The 18,402-nt window shown below is 36.5% G+C and overlaps 2 protein-coding genes across 12 annotated transcripts in view; one reads left to right on the top strand and one right to left on the bottom strand.

Moving 5' to 3' along the window:
* EMILIN2 (elastin microfibril interfacer 2) overlaps positions 1-18,239 on the top strand; it is a 44,711-nt gene extending 26,472 nt beyond the window's left edge. Inside the window, exons 6-9 of one of the 3 annotated variants that reach the window (XM_083357862.1) lie at positions 2,446-2,481; positions 3,206-3,334; positions 7,828-8,052; positions 17,372-18,239. In XM_083357862.1, the coding sequence (XP_083213988.1) occupies positions 2,446-2,481; positions 3,206-3,334; positions 7,828-8,052; positions 17,372-17,385 (404 nt within the window). In that variant the 3' untranslated portion in view covers positions 17,386-18,239. Of the gene's footprint in view, positions 1-2,445; positions 2,482-3,205; positions 3,335-7,827; positions 10,721-17,371 lie in introns of those variants that run through there. The other 2 variants (XM_083357861.1, XM_083357860.1) reach the window with 2 other exon arrangements.
* The window catches only part of LPIN2 (lipin 2), a 45,726-nt gene continuing 38,181 nt past the window's right edge, over positions 10,858-18,402 (bottom strand). For 3 of the 9 annotated variants that reach the window (XM_083357865.1, XM_083357871.1, XM_083357863.1), the window contains 3 exons: positions 17,049-17,152; positions 13,980-14,686; positions 10,858-11,043 (listed from right to left, as the gene is read on the bottom strand). In XM_083357865.1, the coding sequence (XP_083213991.1) occupies positions 14,542-14,686; positions 17,049-17,152 (249 nt within the window). In that variant the 3' untranslated portion in view covers positions 10,858-11,043; positions 13,980-14,541. Of the gene's footprint in view, positions 11,044-11,744; positions 12,263-13,473; positions 13,612-13,979; positions 16,778-17,048; positions 17,153-18,402 lie in introns of those variants that run through there. The other 6 variants (XM_083357864.1, XM_083357866.1, XM_083357870.1 and 3 more) reach the window with 6 other exon arrangements.

Raw genomic sequence — 18,402 nt, 5'->3', positions numbered from 1 at the left:
GCCAGCAAATTTGGAAAACTCAACAGTGGAAAAGATCATTTTCCTTTCCAATTCCAAAGAAAGGCAGTGCCAAAGAATGTTCAAACTATTGCACCATTGCACTCATTTCACATGCTAGTAAAGTTATGCTTAAAATCCTACAAGCTAGACTCCAGCAGTATGTGGATCGAGAATTACCAGAAGTACAGGCAGGATTTCGAAGAGGCAAAGGAACTAGAGATCAAATTGCCAACATACACTGGATCATGGAGAAAGCTAGGGAGTTCCAGAAAAACATCTACTTTTGCTTCATTGACTATGCTAAAGCTTTTGATTGTGTGGATCATAACAAACTGTGGGAAGTTCTTAAAGAGATGAGAGTACCAGACCATCTTATTTGTCTCTTGAGAAACCTATATGCGGGTCAAGAAGCAACAGTGAGAACTGGACACGGAACCACTGATTGGTTCTAAATTGGGAAAGGAGTCTGGCAAGGCTGTATACTGTCGCCCTGCCTATTTAACTTATATGCAGAGCACATTGTGAGAAAGGCAGGGCTAGATGAATCGAAAGTTGGAATTAAGATTGCCGGAAGAAATATCAACAACCTAAAATATGCAGATGATACCACTATAATGACAGAAAGTGAAGAGGAACTAAAGAGCCACTTGTTGCAGGTGAAGAAGGAGAGTGCAAAGGTTGGGTTGAAACTTAACATTAAGAAAACCAAGATCATGGCATCCGGCCCTCTCAATTCCTGGCAAATAGATGGGGAAGAAATGGAGGTAGTGACAGATTTTATTTTCCTGGGCTCCAAGATCACTGCAGTTGGGGACTGTAGCCAAGAAATTAAAAAAATGCTTGCTCCTCGGGAGGAAAGCCATGGCAAATCTAGACAGCACACTAAAAAGCAGAGACATCACCCTGTCAACAAAAGTGTGAATAGTCAAGGCTATGGTCTTCCCAGTTGCAATGTATGGCAGTGAAAGTTGGACCATAAGAAAGGCTGAGCGCCAAAGAATTGAGGCCTTTGAAGTATGGTACTGGAGAAGACTCCTGCGAGTCCCTTGGACTGCAAGGCGATCAAACCGGTCAGTCCTAGAGGAGATCAACCATGTCTGCTCTTTAGAAGGCCAGATCCTGAAGTTGAAACTCAAATACTTTGGCCACCTAATGAGAAGGAAGGACTCACTGGAGAAGAGCCTAATGCTGGGAAAGATTGAGGGCAAGAGAAGAAGGGGACGACAGAGAATGAGGTGGCTGGATGGAGTCACTGAAGCAGTAGGCGTGTGCTTAAATGGACTCCAGAAGATGGTAGAGGACAGGAAGGCCTGGTGGAACGTTGTCCATGGGGTTGCGATGGGTCGGACACAACTTTACAGCTAACAACAACAACAACCTTATTAATTTAAAGAATTTGTTTTTGTATATATATGAAAATCTCAAGATCATTAAGGGCACTTATATCCTCCCTCTAGTTTTCTAGTGATCATTTGGGAGCCCAGTTTTGTAAGCTTTAACTGCTGAGTTCACTATCAAGATTATCACTGTAGTCCCTGATTGAAACAGGTAATAGATACAAATGGAATGTAAAGAAAGTGGGACTGAACATTACTAAGGTTTTTGAAATACCATTCTGGAGTTTGTCTAAATCCGTTAAGAAGGGAGTTAATTCTTCCTGTACTTCAGAAGTAGATAGTTGCTTGGGGTTAATCAACAGTAAGAAAGAGAAGCGCAGCGTGATTTCAGCACACACAATCTGCTATTACCTGCTACTAGTTCAGGATAAATAGTGGTCTCTAATTATAATATTAATGTATTAATAAATTATAATTTATTTATTTTTCCATTCACGGCTGAAACCCCAAAGGACTCAATTGCATAAATGACTTTTTTGCAGGGCTTAATGCTAAATTTGACTAGCTTTCACAGAGTAAGTATTAAATATTATTGTGCAAATTCCTTAACAAAATGACCAGACTTGAAATTCAGTAGTCAGAAGTAAAACCCCACCTCAGAAATTCTTCCAACAATTCATGACACATTTGTCTTTGAATTAGAGTGTGGGTGTTAAGATAATAGCTACTAACTATATCCTTAATTGCTGTTTTGCTGAGAAAGGATAGAATTTTTCTCAATCTGTCTCCCACCCCTCTCTTCTCTGAGAAATTACTTTAGAGCAAGGATACCCAACCTTGGTAACTTTAATGGCTAGATGGGGAATTTGCAGAATTGAAGTCCACAGGTCTTAAAGTTACCAATGTTGGGCACCTCTGCTCTAGAGCAAAAGGAAAAGTTATTTTTGCCGCAATCCAACTTCTTCATTTCAGATAGCAGTTCTCAAATCACTGAGTTTAAAAAGACCACTCCTTAAAATTATTTGAAGGCTGCACTAGTAAAATGGGTAGAGAAGAGAATAATAGTTTTTAAAATATTATTTACATATATATTCTTTTTACTTTATAGGTTATCCAAACCCACCAAAATCTCCATCTCCACAAGGTAATGCTGTTGCTTCTCTTAATCTCTTGAAGCTAATTTCCAATTATACTTGCTGAGATCTTGAAACAATTTATACCGTAAATGGTATTTTTGGAAATCTTATCTGAAGAAATCTTGTCTTAACAAACAAAGAAATCATCTCTTAACATAATTTCAAAATATGAAATGATCTCATACTCTACTTAAGGATAATGGAAGCAAGTGGAGAGAAAAATAAATGCCTATTTTTTGCTTCCTTTTTGTTTACAAAGAAAGTTTGCAATATTCTTTTTTATCCTGTAGTTCAGCGAGTAATGCTGAAAATGGATATGTGGCACAACAGCTTGGGAAAGAATGAATGAAAAAAATGTGATTTTTTTGTATAAGTAAACATGTAATTTTTGTATGTCATACATTTTGCACACATAAAAGGGTGAATGAGAGTTTAAGCATGCAAAAAATGGCAAATAGAATTTTTAAAAGGTGCAGAAATGTGTAGCATATAAAACCAAGATCTTCTAAATCAAAGCCTTGTTAATTCATTGTTAATCCTAATGACGATACCTAGAATCTTTGGATTCATGTCTTGAACAGGCACTCAAAAATTGATTGGCATTATCCAAAGTTTGTATATAGTTATGGACTTTCCAATTTTTAGGGGGAAAATAGGTGTAAGACAAAATCAGTGCTGTTTGGTGTTAATATTTTTCTTAAACATATTCAAATTATATTTTTTCCATTTTAGTAGGAGCTTTTACTTCTTTGGTGTCTTTCTCTGCTGGCCTCACAAAGAAGCCTTTCCCTGAAGATGTAGGTGTGATACGTTTTAACAAAGTCCTTGTAAATGATGGAAATTATTATAACCCTAACACAGGTAAGGGACAAGGTTGGCCTACAACTTGGAAATTGCTTGGGAATGTTAATAAATTATAATAGTAGACTTCAATTATTTAGATTATTCACCTTTAATTTTCTGATACTTTATATTTTCCCATATTTCTGGAAGTTACTCAAAATAGAAAGTAACAAGGCAGTCTAGTTGCAGCCTGAATCTGACTTGGGTTTCCTTATCAGTTGACTCTGAAAACCATCTCATTATCTGTTCTGATTAGTTTTTGATATCGTTACACACAAAGTTTATTCTGTTGCAAATGCCTGCTACAGATTGAAGGGTAGGGCGGTGTAGCTGTTTCACAAGTTTATATAACTTTTCTCCACAGAAAAGATCAGTAGCAGACTTAAGCCAAGTTTGGAAAAATATTTCCTGGGCGAAAAACAATTTTCTGCTTTTTCTGTTTTCATTTTATTTGTGCTATTACAATGCAATTGGTTATTGTACAAACTTTCAACTGTTTCAGTTTCTTCAAGCTGTATATTTTCTATTTCTGTCTGCAGTTATATAGTATAACACAAGCAAGTGGTGCAGAAATAGCTTGATTTAAACCAATTAATTTGCATTAAGTATGAGAAGCAGCAGTGGCGTAGCGTGGGTTGTCAGCACCCGGGGCAAGGCAACCGGAAGCGGAAATAGAGGGGCGGGCGGGCGGTGACGTCATGGCACTGCTGAAAAGACGCGCCCCGCAGCGGCGTAGACTTTCCAAGAAGAGTCGCGCGCATGCGGGATGCTTCCGGGTCCTTCTCGAGGGCGGCTGTGTGGGGCTCCGACCTGCAAGAGCCGCTGCATTCAAGCTCGCACGTGAGCCCCGCTAAATAAAGCCACGCATGCGCACGAAACTAGGCCGGCCGGCCAGCGGGTCCGTCTTCGCTCGGCCAAACCTGCCAGGGCGCCTGCGGGGCGCTTGCGGTTGGCCTGAGCCTGGGCGGAGAGTTGGCCGCTTCTATTTATTTTATTCAGTTTATGTGGCCGCCCATCTCACCTGCCGAACTCATTTCGCTTTGCAAGAAAGAGCAGCTCAAGAGCGGAGCCAAGCCAACTCTGTGCAGCCCTTGGGGCTCCCTGAGCAGCTCAGTGCGAGCGCGCCCCCCCCAGATGTTGCGCCCGGTGCGGCCGGCCCCCCCTGCACCCCCCACGCTACGCCACTGAGAAGCAGTGTATCTGTGCAGTATAATTTTTTTGCCTCATCAAATTGATACATGTAGTACTGTTTCATTGGCCTAAATTCTTCTGGATTCAAAGCATAAACAAACCAAGTTAATTCAGAGTAAATTAAGTCAAGACTATAATTTTAAATTCTGGACTAGCCAGAATGAGCAGTTCTGAAGTATTCAGTACTTGTGGTTCCGTTTAGTACATGGGTGATCTTTTTCCACCCTGCATCTCTAGGGAAGAGTCCTTGGTGCTCTTTGAGCTTGGTTGTTTTCTTGTAGATATTTCATTACTCAAACTAGGTAACATCATCAGTGTATATCAGCTTTCAACTTCAGAGGTGCTGCTCTGCAGGTCACTGGATGTGAAACCTGTACATTCAGTTGGGCTCTAGGGATCAGTTGGGATTGTTACTGTGGTACCAGCCTCCCTGCCTGGGCTTCTTGATTCCATCTCTGGGTTGACAATAGAGTTCCCCAAACTTATGTACTTGGGTCTTCAATTTGCTTTCTCAGGGAGTGGTCTGAGGTAGCTCAGCAGTTCATGGCCATCATAAGGTCCTATCCCCATGTCTTCCAGAGCCTGACATAAGACAGTGATCGCACACTAGATCTGGTGTTTCTGTCAGAGCAATATTTTATTTATTTTTATTTAATTTAATTTCTATACCGCCCTTCTCCCGAAGGACTCAGGGCGGTGTACAGGGCAATAAAAATACAATATACAAAAGTTAAAAATAAGATTAAATAGAGCTAGCCCATTACAATAAATAATTAAAAATACTAAATAAAATACCCCAAACCCATTAGACCAGGCCGGCTTGTTCAAATAGGTAGGTTTTCAGATCACGGCTGAAAGAGCGAAGGTCAGGAGCCATCCGGAGCTCAACCGGTAATTGATTCCACATGACCTTTGATTGGGAGGGCTTTAAGTGTCCCCCTTGTCATGGTCAGATCAGGCCCTGATTACTGTGGGACTCTCTGGTGCTGTGATCCACTGCTGGGAGGTTGGAACCATTAGATTGATCCTCTCCTGGTGACTGATAGACCTGGAGGGGTTTCAGAAGAAGATGGAAGTTATTCCTGTTGATCTGCTGCTTAGTCTCCTGACACCTTGGTTGCCATTTGGAATAAAGGAATGGCTGAAGCATTGAATCATGCTATGCAACAACTCCATTCTCATGGATCCTATCACTCCCTGTGGTTTATGGCAGAGTTGAGATGAAATGGGAGAAGAGACATGTAGAACACTGCTGGCACTAAACTAAGCACAACCCAACATGGATTAGAACCACAATTAAGGCCCACCTTGTTGCAGCAAGGATGGCAGTACTTCTGCACCCTTATTGCTTCCATAGATTGCTGTTCCACAGCCCTGTTTCAGGTGACACAAGTTCTCGAGTAAAGAAGACCTGGGGAACTTTTTGCAAGGATGCGCAGAGCAATTTGTTTAACATCTTTTGGATAAAATTGCTCAGATCACTCACAGTTAGACCTTGGCACTGTAAGTCCAGAAAAGATGGCTCAGATAGAATCTTGGATGGTTATCTGGGAGTGGTTTGAACTTGTTGAACCAGAGGTAAGCAGCACACAGGGTGTTGCATGACTGGATCCTAGTGGTGGCTAGTGGGTTGTTTCTTTACCTCTCTTAAGGAAGCCTTGGTTCACTGCCTTCTCAAGAAGCCATCGCTGAACCCCTCAATACCAGATGATTTTCACCGAGTATCTAACCTTCCCTTTTGAAAAGGTGGTCTAGAAAGTGGTTGCACAACAACTTTAGAGGACCCTAACTGAAATGGATTATCTGGATCTTTTTTAGTCAGGTTTCAGATCTGGATGTGGAACACAAGCAGCATTGGTCTACTTTTGGCTGATCTCTAGTGATTGGGTGTCCGTCCTTATATGACCTCTCAGTGGCTTTCAATATCATCGACTCAAAGGATTAGGAGTGGGAGGCATGGTAGTGTGCTTGTTCACCTTTTTTGTGGGCTGAGTTCATTTAGTAGTGATTGGGAAGAAGAGACCTGACCTTTGCCCCCTTCCTATGTTGGGTGATGCAGGAGTAGGTGGTCTCCACTCTCCTGTTTAACATCTAAATGAGACTGCTGCGTAAGCTCATTTCTCGCCATGGAATGAAGTATCATCCATATGCTAATGATACCCAATTGTACATCTCTGCTCCTGGTGAATTAAGAGATGCTATGGATGCCCTATCCCAGTGTCTAGGGGCTGTGAGGGTCTGGATGGTGAACAACAGAGCAAGACTGAATGGCTTTGGTTTGGGGGGCTATCTGATTTTAGGACTAGACAGTATCTGATGCTAGATGGAATCACATTGCCTCAAATAGACCCTGTGTGCAATCAGGGATCTTCTGGACCCACAATTCCTGCTCAAGAAGCAGGTGGCAATCATGGTTAGGAGGGCCTTTACACAACTTTATATTGTACAGTCATATCTATTCCTGGATCAAGGGGCTCTACTCACAGCCCTTCATGCCAAGTCAACTCTCGGTTGGACTATTGCAATGCACTGTAGATGGGACTGCCCTTAAAGTGGGCAGCTGGTGTGTGCAGTTATGTGAGCTTCTGGTAGATTTCACGTTACACCTCTGCTGTGTGAGCTGCATTGGTTACCAGTTTGTTTCTGGGTCTGGTATTTTAAAGATCTAAATAAAATGAGATCAGTTATTTGAGGGAACACTTCTTCCTGATTTAATCTGCCCATCCCATCGGATCCAACAGAGTAAACATGTTACACATTCTGTCATCTAAGGAGTTACATTTGGTGAGCTCTAGGCAAGAGGTGCCTGCATCATGGAATCTTCACTCCAGAAATGAGGTCAGCCTTTTCATCCCTTTGAAAGTCCCTCAAGGTCAGATTATGTCAGCAGGTGTAGGGACATCAGGGGATGGATGAACTTGTGAGATGGCTCATCATTTTTAACATCCCTCCATCTTATTATTTTGTTATAGTTCTTTTATAGTTTTAATGTTAAATGTTTAATGTTCTTTTATAGTTTTAATGTTTTAATAATTATATGTTTTAAGTAATGATCATTTTATATATTTACTGTTTTATTGGATTGACTGTTGAATGCCTCCCAGTCATTTCTGAGGTGGACAGCCATATTTATTATTTTATTTAATTAATAAATAAGAAATCTAACTATTATGTGAAGAACTCTGCTTTACTACGTAGGTCAATGAAAATTTCACAGTAAAACTGTAATGTTTTCTTTGTCTTGAAAAATGCTCCAATAAATATGCACTTGTCCTGTTTTAAGATTTAAAGGATGTTATTTACTGATACTTTTTTTGCAGGTGTTTTTACATCGCCATATGAAGGTCGTTATCTGATCACAGCTGTTCTAGTGCCTGAGAGAGGTGAATATATTGAAGCAATGCTGTCGGTCTCCAATTCAAGTGTTGCTCAGCTTCACACAGCTGGCTACAAGAAGGACCTACCTGAATATCGCAAGCCAAGATCAGGAAAACGGATTTGTGGTGGAACTGGGGCTTTTCATCTTGTTCTCCACCTCAAAACAGGTGCAGAAGTAAGCGTTGTAGTTACTGGGGGCAGGTTAGCCTATACAGACTCTGATGAGATGTATTCTACATTCAGTGGAGTATTTCTATACCCTGAAATTTCTTAGACCTGAGCAGAAAATAGATAAAATTGAACCTGAAGGAAATAATGAATTGAAAAGTGTTAATATTCCTCTTTCCATTTTTCTCCATTTCAATAATTTGGCCCCTATATGAATCTTATTTTCCTTCTCATATTTCTTTTATTTATAGAGTATGGTTATTTATGTGTAGACCCAATTTGGTGTAGTAGTTAAGGCATCAGGCTAGAAACCAGGAGACCATGAGTTCTTCTCCTATCTTAGACACAAAGCCAGCTGGATGACTTTGGGCCAGTCATTTTCTCCCAGTCTAGGAAATGGAGAAGCACTTCTGAAAAATCCTGCCAAGAAAACTGCAGACACATATCCAAACAATTTCTGAGAACTGGACACAACTGAATGTAAGAAAAGAAATATGCATACCAAGAGAAGCTATAATTTAGTCACATTACAAAATATTCAAAATACATGTTTTGCAACATTTGCTAATATCTGAGAAAGCTATGATGATAATGTAATGGAACTTTATTCAGATTTATATATACAACTGTTCTTATGAAACAGTATCTTTGATATCTTTTTATTGTCTCTAGCAACTCTTCCTCATGCATTATTTTTATTAGCTTCCTTTAGCTGTTGGGAGTTTACACTAGTAGTATAGATCACAGGGATACTTTGCATATGATTTAAAGGGGACTTCATTCCCAAACAGATTTCATGACACTTGGCTATATCACAAAATCTGAAAATCTAGTGAAGGGCACCCATCACTGCCTTCCAAAATTAAAAATGGTCGAGATTTTGAGTGATAGCCACATTTCATGAAATCTTTATATATGCACCAGAATTCTCATGAAGATTTGGTCATTTGCATTTTAAAAAATACAAGCATTCTGTTGCTTGAAGGCTGCTTATCTCATTCAAGGATGGGAGCTTCATTTCTGTTCCAAGGACACTTCATCTTGGATAATCTGTCATGGTCCATACCCAATGCTGAATGCAGTAAGAGCTAGAACTGCAGAAGGCTATCTTTTTTCTACCTCTTATTCTCTTTTTTAATGTATTTTGTCAGAAAGTGAACAGAATACTTCCAGATGGCTTTTAAAATTCAGCTTACACCCATTTTTCTATTCCTGAGTTAGCTATTTAGATCATTGCAACAACTGTGTAATGAGTTGTATTGTCCCTCGTGTGAAGGCTAAAATTGAGAAGTTTGCATGCATGACTGCATAAATCATACAATTTGTAAATTATAGTTTATAGCTTTGCAATGTGAAAACAGCCATTATAAATGGCATGTGGCTTAGTAGTTTCTCTGACTCTGCTCAGTTGTGCCTTATTTAACATACAAAATTAAAAGAACACAATTTTGAATCGTAACATGTTTATTGCCTATATCTAGTATAACACAAAAGAAAGATTAAAATTAAGAACTTCAGTCTTCATAGCTGTCTCATCTCTATAATACTGTTTTCTTCCCCAGGACTTCTTTATTTAGCATTTTAATAATTTACAAGCTCACAAGAGAACACAAAACAGTATTATTCATTCGTAAGGAGTACTCTTAGAGCAGACTATGGTAATAGCAGCCTGCCAAATAACACTTTATTTCTTCTACTTTGTAAGTTACGAATGATGCTAAGAGCTAGATTTATTATTTCTCATTAATCTTCCCTGTTGAGGTCTCAGAAATAGTTATGTCTTTCATTGTTCCATGAGCCATCCCTGAAGAAATGTTTCTAAGCAACATAAAGCAAACTTCCTCCTGAAAGATGAACTCATTTTTGAACTGATATGCAGAAAAATGTTTTCTATCCTCAAAACTAGAAACACTTATTTTCTTCAGAATTTTATGAAAACATGTACCAAATTGTTCTTTTGCAGTTCACTCGAGTAAAATTATCACCACCCCATAATCAATCTTGATTGCTTTGATTTACCATTTCACCTGGATCTACTTGAATGCAAAGCTAGTCATTTTAATTTCTAAAAAAAGTAATTAATCTATTCAGATTTATTTAAAAATAACACAATGCTGTCAGACAATCATAAGGGCCTAAGAGGGCCACATTGCTATACATTTTAGAAAGATTTTTATTATAATTAATCATTGTGAATGGGTGCTTTGTTTCTTTAATATTTGAAGGCAAAAAGCAGCTTTTAGAATTAGAAAAACTCTCTCCTGGGAGTTACTTCTCACATTTAGAAACAATATATTTCAAGCATTTTAGGACTAGTTAATAAAACTCAAAAGTGTATTATTTGTCCAGGCTGCTAATGTATCATTGCTTTCAATAGAAGGGCCTATAACTTCTTATAGAAGGGATGACAGACCTGGAGTGGAGTGAAAAGGGTGATCTGCCTAGAATCCCTACATAACCACAAGAAAACTACATCCAATCCCCCCTTGAGTGCTGTTGACCCTTATCTAACTAAACAGGTGTTAACCCTTAGTTGACAAGATTCCTGTGCACAGGCTTTTTGCACTAAATCAGTTTTAATTGAACCTTCATGTGTGGGCCTGGTCTTTCGTGCCTGATATATTGTTATTCACAACATTCTGTATGTCATTTTCAGATTTGGTTTTGCATGAATGTTTTCCAATTTTATAAGCTATTTCAGCAAAATGAGAATGTATCCATTTGTATTTGGTCTTCCACAAAACTGATTTTGCATATTGTTCAGTTGTTCCTTTACCATGAGTGTATTCAAAAGTAGAGCAATGTTTCAGTATCAAGTGTTTATTTTCAATTGGAAATTTTCTGCATTATACAGTATACTTTAATGAAGAAATAGTTCCCATCTCTTTTTCACCATCCAACTTTGTCAAGTCTTCACCTTTTTTCTCCAATAATTGGCTTCATCTTTGAGTTTATCTTCATATTTTATGGGGTTTATGCAGTTCACATTTCTAGGAAAGGTCAAAGGCAAATCACTTTATATGGTTTTCACCATAGTTTTCAAACATTTTCATATAATAGCTGAATTCTTACTGATGCTTGTTGGACTCAGTTAAAAACATTCTAAATATTTATTGCATATGCAATAAAACATTCAAGTGGGAGAACAGTAGAAATGGTGGAGTATTTTTGTTCCAATTTCTAGTCCTTATATTCTTTTTTCATATCAACTCAGTATTTTGCATCCCAAGTATGCACCATGCTCTTTGGATTCTCCCCAGTACTTCTCCCCCCACCCCCCTACTTTCCTCCAGTAGTTTTACTGTCAAAGGATTAAATTATTACTTTATTTATCCTGATGGCAGTGTTTATATTTCCATTGCACACTGACAATTTTGCTAATATTACTACAACTGCCAAACAACTGTATAAGCTATAGAATATAGCACCAAACCACAAGTGCAACCACTAGAATGTGAACTATTTTTATACAATGGCAAAAGCTGTATTGTTCTTATTTAGTTCTTCAGTAGAACAAAATTAACATCAAAATGGGTTTTAACACACTCATTTTTCATTCTCTTGTCCTATCCAAAATACTTGGCACTATAGTTTCTCCTCCTGCATTTAGAATTGAATTTTAATCCCCATAATATTTGTATGTATTTATTTATGCTATAAACATTTCTATAGAAACACTAAGACACTTAGGTGCAATTTTACTATAAACTTTATTAAACAATTTGATATGACATTTTTCCTAATACATCCAGTTTGTACCAAAAATCACTGTTCTGGAATGTTTATTGATTAATAAGTAAACAATGTTGTATCAAAGCAAAAATCCAACTAGAGTTAACAAGAATGTTCTCAAGTTTTCTTCTTTCTCAAAATCTGAACTGATAAAATGTAGACCTTGTTTTTAAAGTCTCAAGATTTTTGCCAACGTTCGTACTTGCAAGGTCAGAAAAAACTTATGTTTTCAGGTATTTTTATTGTATTTGGCATTATTTTAAGACCTTAGTTTACAGATTCTAATAACCAATCTATATATGATACATCATACTAATTGAACTGAATTTAGAGTTACCCAATTCTGAGTTATGAACTTTAGTGAAATATTAATTTTCCAAATGAAGACATATTTTTTCAACCATTAACAGTAACATTTTTTTTTTAAAAAAAGCCTATCTATTCATTTTTATACGTTTTTACTGTCTTCTGGACAGCCTGAAAAGAAATAAATAAGAAAACTGAGCTTTGTCTGACAGTACAAAACACCAACATTCTGGGTCTTGTTTTATGTTTGTTTAAAAAAAAATCTGCAGAGATTCAGATCAAGATTTTCAGCTCATTTAGATTGCAGTATTTATTTATTCCAATTGACCGGTGCAGCAATTATATTCCTAAAGTAAAAGTAATTACTCTTGAAAAAAACAGACTGACATAGTAAATAAACATAAATGTCCATTTCTTTCACAGAAAGAATTAGCTTACATGTACTGATCCAAAACAGAAACAGTACAAGGATTGTTTCCCAACTCATCAGTATTTGATACCAGGAAATAGATTAAAGATGAGCTCTATCAGAAAGTGAATACTGAGAAAAGGTTAATCACTGGCCAGCTCAGGCAAAATCCAAACTTAATATGTACTTATCTAATATGTTATCCAGAAAGATTTAAATAGATAATAAATAATCACCAAGTTAAGACTTGTATACCTGTTGCAATGAAAAGTAATGTTTAGATCAGGATGACTCAAGCACTTTATAAATTTAACAAAGAAAAGAGCAGAATTCTGAATGTATGAAACTGTGTAATGGAATTCTTCCTTGAAAAGGAATTTGGCAATTCTCAATATTCAAAAATAAGCCATAGGTTTTTTCCATACCAGCCACTTTATCACAGAAAAAAATAACTTCAGATGACTTCATTATGTTGTTAGAGATTCACTTTATCAAAATGAACTTATAAAACATTACTAAAATGCAAACTAAATACCACTGCAGTGTAGAACAAATATCACATCTTTTGAGGATGTTAATGGAATTTTTCTGTTTTACTGAATTTTAATCTAAGAGAGTGCTTTATCAAATATGAATGTGATTACATAATACACTAATGAATTTGATATAGTACAATTGGCAGTGACTAATCAGAATTATATAATTTTAGCATACATTGAGAATATTGTTAATCTTCCAACAGGATGTATATTTGTTTCAACTATACTACACTGCAGCCCAAACACTGTTTATGTCATTGGTGTTAAGAATCTGTACACTTAAAACAGAGTAAAAAATGCCATACCTTGAAATTTCCAATTTTTTCCAGATATATTTTCTATACAAATCCAATAGAAAATAAGCCATTCCTCCTAATATTGTGAAACATTGTTTCTAAACACTACTGCAACATGAACTCAAATCAATAGCAGACCTGATTGTTTGATATATTTACATGTTTCAGTGTCCAGAGAAAAGCACCCATTCACAGGTTTTGCCTATCTATTCTTAAAATCTGAGATAAACTTTGATAGTCTTTAAAATTATTTTGCTAGGATGTAAGAGTAAAAACCTGCAGCAGTGGAAAACAAATGAAAGAATGTAAGACAACTGCTACTTAATCAGAACTTTGGTTATTTTTTTAGATTTACTGTGCAGCTAATACAAAATATTTTATCAGAAGTGACATTTACAGCTGTTTCAAAATAATTCACTGACCTGCACCTTCTATCAAATTGAAAAACCCTGATGCAGAGGTCCTGAAAACCAAAGCAGCAGTCCCAGTTTTAAAAATTGACTATACGTATTGCCTTTTATTTAGAAAACAAGTTTATTCCTGAACATTTTCTGTATGTGTTGCCTAGTCACTTTTCGATCATGCATAAACTAAACTTAATTAGGAAATGGCAACAATCCCCCATTTTGCAGCAAAGTTCTTACCATTCTGTAGACTTTCAATTTCAGGTAGTAGAAGAAAGTGCTGCAAGTAAAAAGCTCAGGCAGGTCTATCATACTGTGTAGGATTTAAACAAACTGCTAAAGGCAAACCTGCATAAATGCATAATTAAAAATAGCATTTTACTTTTGATTTCATTTTTCTAGATTTACCCATTAACCACTACATTCTTAAGACACACATAGAAAATTGCATGATATTCTCAGTTGTTGCATCTAAAACACCTTAAAAGCTATTTTGAGTATTATCCAGAATTCTTATAGCAGACCAAACAGAAATGCTATGAGTTCCACATTTTTTTGTATTTCATATACACTTGAAGATGAAAAGCTAAATTCATCCATTTTCCTGAATTTGAAAATTTGCTACTTCATTTTTCCCAGTATCTTTAAAAAAAAGTGGGCTTGAGTAAAGAACAAAGGAAATAGTTTTGCATTTCACTAGTTTGTATCAACCAATAGCTCTTCTTGCATTTAATAAGACATATGGTACCAAAATGGTATAATGACCTCTCCAGTAAGAAGCTCTGTGTATGAGTAATGCTATTTAAGCTAAATCTTCCATATTCACTTCAGGAAGTAGTTTTCTCCAGTAGCAAAAGGAGCTGAATTCTGGGCAGACAAAAGCAGAACTCTGTTCTTTATTAATTAGTGGAAACAAATGCTCCACAAGTTCATTTAATCTGTAGTAGCTGTGTAGAAAACAAATTAAAAAATATTAATGCATTATCTTGATTTTATAGCACAATATTTTATATCCTTACTCTCAAGAAGCTTGTCCCACTAAGTTTAATTGTACTTATGCAAAGGATAACACTGATATTCAAGACTTAGCAAATGCTAAATTCATAAATGTACATCTGAAGGTTATAAATACAATTGTAAAAACATATAAAACTCAGAAAAAGAAAAAAGTGCAAAGAAAAGAAGAAACAAAGGAAGAAATATACAAGAAAACTTACAAAGAGCAGCTTTCAATCCTCTTAGCAGAAGTTATAAATGGGTTTATATTTATCCTCTTTCTCTAAGGGTACATAATTTCCTTCTTTCCATAATCTATTCTTTCTAATGATCAAATCCAAAAATCGCAAATTTATTTTTTTCTTTTTGTCAGCCAAAAGCCCATGTTAGCCCATTCGCTAAGAAAAATAGTAGTTGATTTTCTGTAAGCAAGCAAGTTTCTTTTGCCTTCTTTGCTAGTTTCATTATCTTCATCAACCATTCCTCCACTGTAAGTACAGCTAGTCCTCAATTTATGACAAGTCATTTAGCAACTGTTCAAAGTTACAACAGATTTATTTACCTTGGAATACTTATGACCTGGATTCAAAGTTCTGACAGTCTTGTGACCAAACTTCAGGTGATCAGCAACATAGCCACTGTTTGCAGCATCCCATGATCACGTGACCATGTTTTACAATGGTTTTGCTAAAAACCAGCATTTATTTCCAATTTTTGGCAAAACCATGCCCATAGCAAACTAGTGGTTTGCTTTAGCAACCATAACATTCACTTAACCAACACAAAATAGTTACAGACCAACCCGTTTCACTACTGTCATGACTCAGAACTTTGATGGGCAAACTCCATTACAGTTGTAAGTTGAGGACTGCTTATATTTCAAAGTCTTTCCATTTTGTGCCTGTAATAATCTTGCAGCAGTACTCATATATAATAATATTCTTCGGTGGCTCTTCTCCAGTTGTTTGTTTAGTTATTAATCCCAGCAAAAATAGTTACTTCAATTTGTAAAAATCTTGTATCATCATCAACCCTACATTTTCTGGCTTTTTACAAGTCTACCAGGCATAATAAAATAACACTAACAAATGTTAAATTTTATTGTCTATTTGCACGTATGTGAACAGAATTGTCTGTTTGCACATATGTGAACACCATGAACATGGCGTGACAAATCCAAAGTTCCAAATGCTCACAATCCTAGAGCTCAAGCTAATCAGAAGGTGAAACATCCATGAGGTAGATATGTACAAATTTATCACAGATATCTAGTGAATTTAGAGAAAACATCTGAAAGAGTTCAGACGTGAGTTAAAGGGAAAGCAACATTCTAACTAGTGGGCAGAGAGAATAAAAACCCTGAGCAAACCAGGCACCAGTCATTAGAAGCACGAATGTCCTAGTTTTCTCACAGGTGAAAGCATCTCTTTTGGTTCAAAGTCATGTAGGTAATAACAATTAATCAGTGGAACAACCTGCCTCCAGAAGCTGTGAATGCTCCAACATTGGAAGTTTTTAAGAAAAGACTGGAAATGACTTTCCTCTTTATAATTATAATTTTAATAATAAGTATAACAAATTATGTACTTTCCATATCCAATCTCTTATCTATAAATAAATCCTTGAAGTCTCATTTCAGTCCTGATCAGCAAAAGTCCATTAAGGATTACCAAAGGCAGAATATCTACTTTGTTTTCTCTTTGTGCCTTTTTTTTCCAAATTTAAATCCAACATAAGAAAATCCAGGTTACTCTCTGGGTTTGTTGTTTTAACCAGAACCCTTTTAGTTATTAGGGCATCAGCCAATTTCTTTTGTATGCCCAGTGTAACATCTTTTTCCATGTTATTCTTGTTGCTGTAATTTGTAAATCCATTTTCAATTCAGTCTTGATTTTTTTTCCAGGTAAAACTTGTTCTTTTTCCATAATATCTTTTTAGACTGAGATTATGCATAGAGGCAAAGACTATTAAAATTAACTTCTGGGTCCATTCTACAGAAATATCCTTCAACATATTCAGTGTTAAGAATATTTTGCTTCGTTCTGTAATTTTTCAAAAATAAAATCAAGACAAAAGCATTTTGCTACGGGAAGGATATAATAACTGTAATATTTAATTCTAAAATCATATTTAAAATCCACCTGGACAATTAAACTTTCCAAAATTAAAGTTCTAATAACCCCTTTTGCGCTAGATTAAAGAAATGCAGTTCTTTAACTATTAGTCAATTTACAATTACACATTTTAATAACAAACATGACTTCACACAATATTGTAATCTTGCCCAGTCTGTTTTTAAAATCCTATACTTACGAAGACTTGTTTCCTTTTGTTTGTTCCTGGATAAGTTCACCCTTGGGGTTAACTGTAAATATTCTGCAGGCTGGAACTCCAACTTGCACATAGGCATAAACATCCTGCAGATAAACAGAACTTAATTGTATTTCAGTCCATAGGAGATGATACCAATTTTATTACTTATCAATATTATGGTAAATTACATAGGCACTCACAATAATTTTGACAGAGTTCTAAATTTGGTTAATTTAAAAAAGTTAGTTAACTAATTACTGTTGAAAGATATTAATTTCTAACATTTCTACCCTCCCAATCTTCTGACAATCTTCTTTGCTCAGTGTTGAAAAAATGAGTTGACTGGAAAAGCAACTATCAGCTGAAGACCTGAATCCAAACAAGGATGTGATTAGGAAAATGTTACTTTTGACTTCCAGTTTTGTGTCGCGGTGGGACGGGACGCAGGAAGGCAGGGCTCTGCCTTCCATGCCCAATTTTACCCTGCTGGGGGTGCTAAAAATAGCCTAAAGTCACCCTGAAGAGGTGATGAAGAGGATGGGTGCCTTGTTGATCACAGAGAGACGGTGGTCTTTCCGTTTGATCCAAGGAAAGCCCTCCAAACCGGCAGGGGAAAGACTGGCTACATTCTTGTGGCTGACCATTAGCTGCTGACAACCAAAGAATAAAAAGCACCAATTAACACATTGTAAACAGCATGTTTGGAACTGGGTGAGAATATTGACCCTTTCTTTACTATTTTACAACTGAACTGCCTGGGAAAGGGTCCCAAAAAGCTAAAAACCTCCAAATTTTATGGGGGACAGAAAAATACAATACTGAAGTGGAAGTTACATAAAGCTACAGTTTTGACAAATTTGAAAACTAGGATAACCATTAAGATTTTCTCTTTAAAAAAATGAGGCAAAATATCAAAATCAATCCTGTGACTTAAGAGTGGAAAATGGACTTTGAATGGCATCTAGTTGTGAATTTGTGTACATCACTATAATTTGCTTTCTGGCTGCTTGGTGACTCCTAGCTTGGGAGAACAGTTGGCAATAAAGAAAAATATTTTGGGATACTTGTCACCCCGATCTTCTTGGATTATAAATACCTACTGAGCTTGGACTTTTAACCTCAAGAGCTAGTGGGACAGAAAAATTTGACCTTGGACTACGTCTGGATGGGAGAGACTTTTGAGCTGTTTTCAGGGAGGTTGAACATTTTGAACACTTTGAACATTGTGAATTACAACCTTGCCTGACTGACAATTTTTGGATACTTGAGACAAAGGATCATTATAAAATATTGCTTTCAGGACTGAATCTATACTCTGGAATCTATTGGATTATAAAGGCTACATATAAAGACC

Source organism: Vipera ursinii, assembly GCF_947247035.1.
Source record: "Vipera ursinii genome assembly, chromosome: 3".
NCBI classification, from domain to species: domain Eukaryota; kingdom Metazoa; phylum Chordata; class Lepidosauria; order Squamata; family Viperidae; genus Vipera; species Vipera ursinii.
The sequence above is the reverse complement of the archived record's forward strand: the minus strand, read 5'-3'. Positions and strand labels throughout refer to the sequence as shown.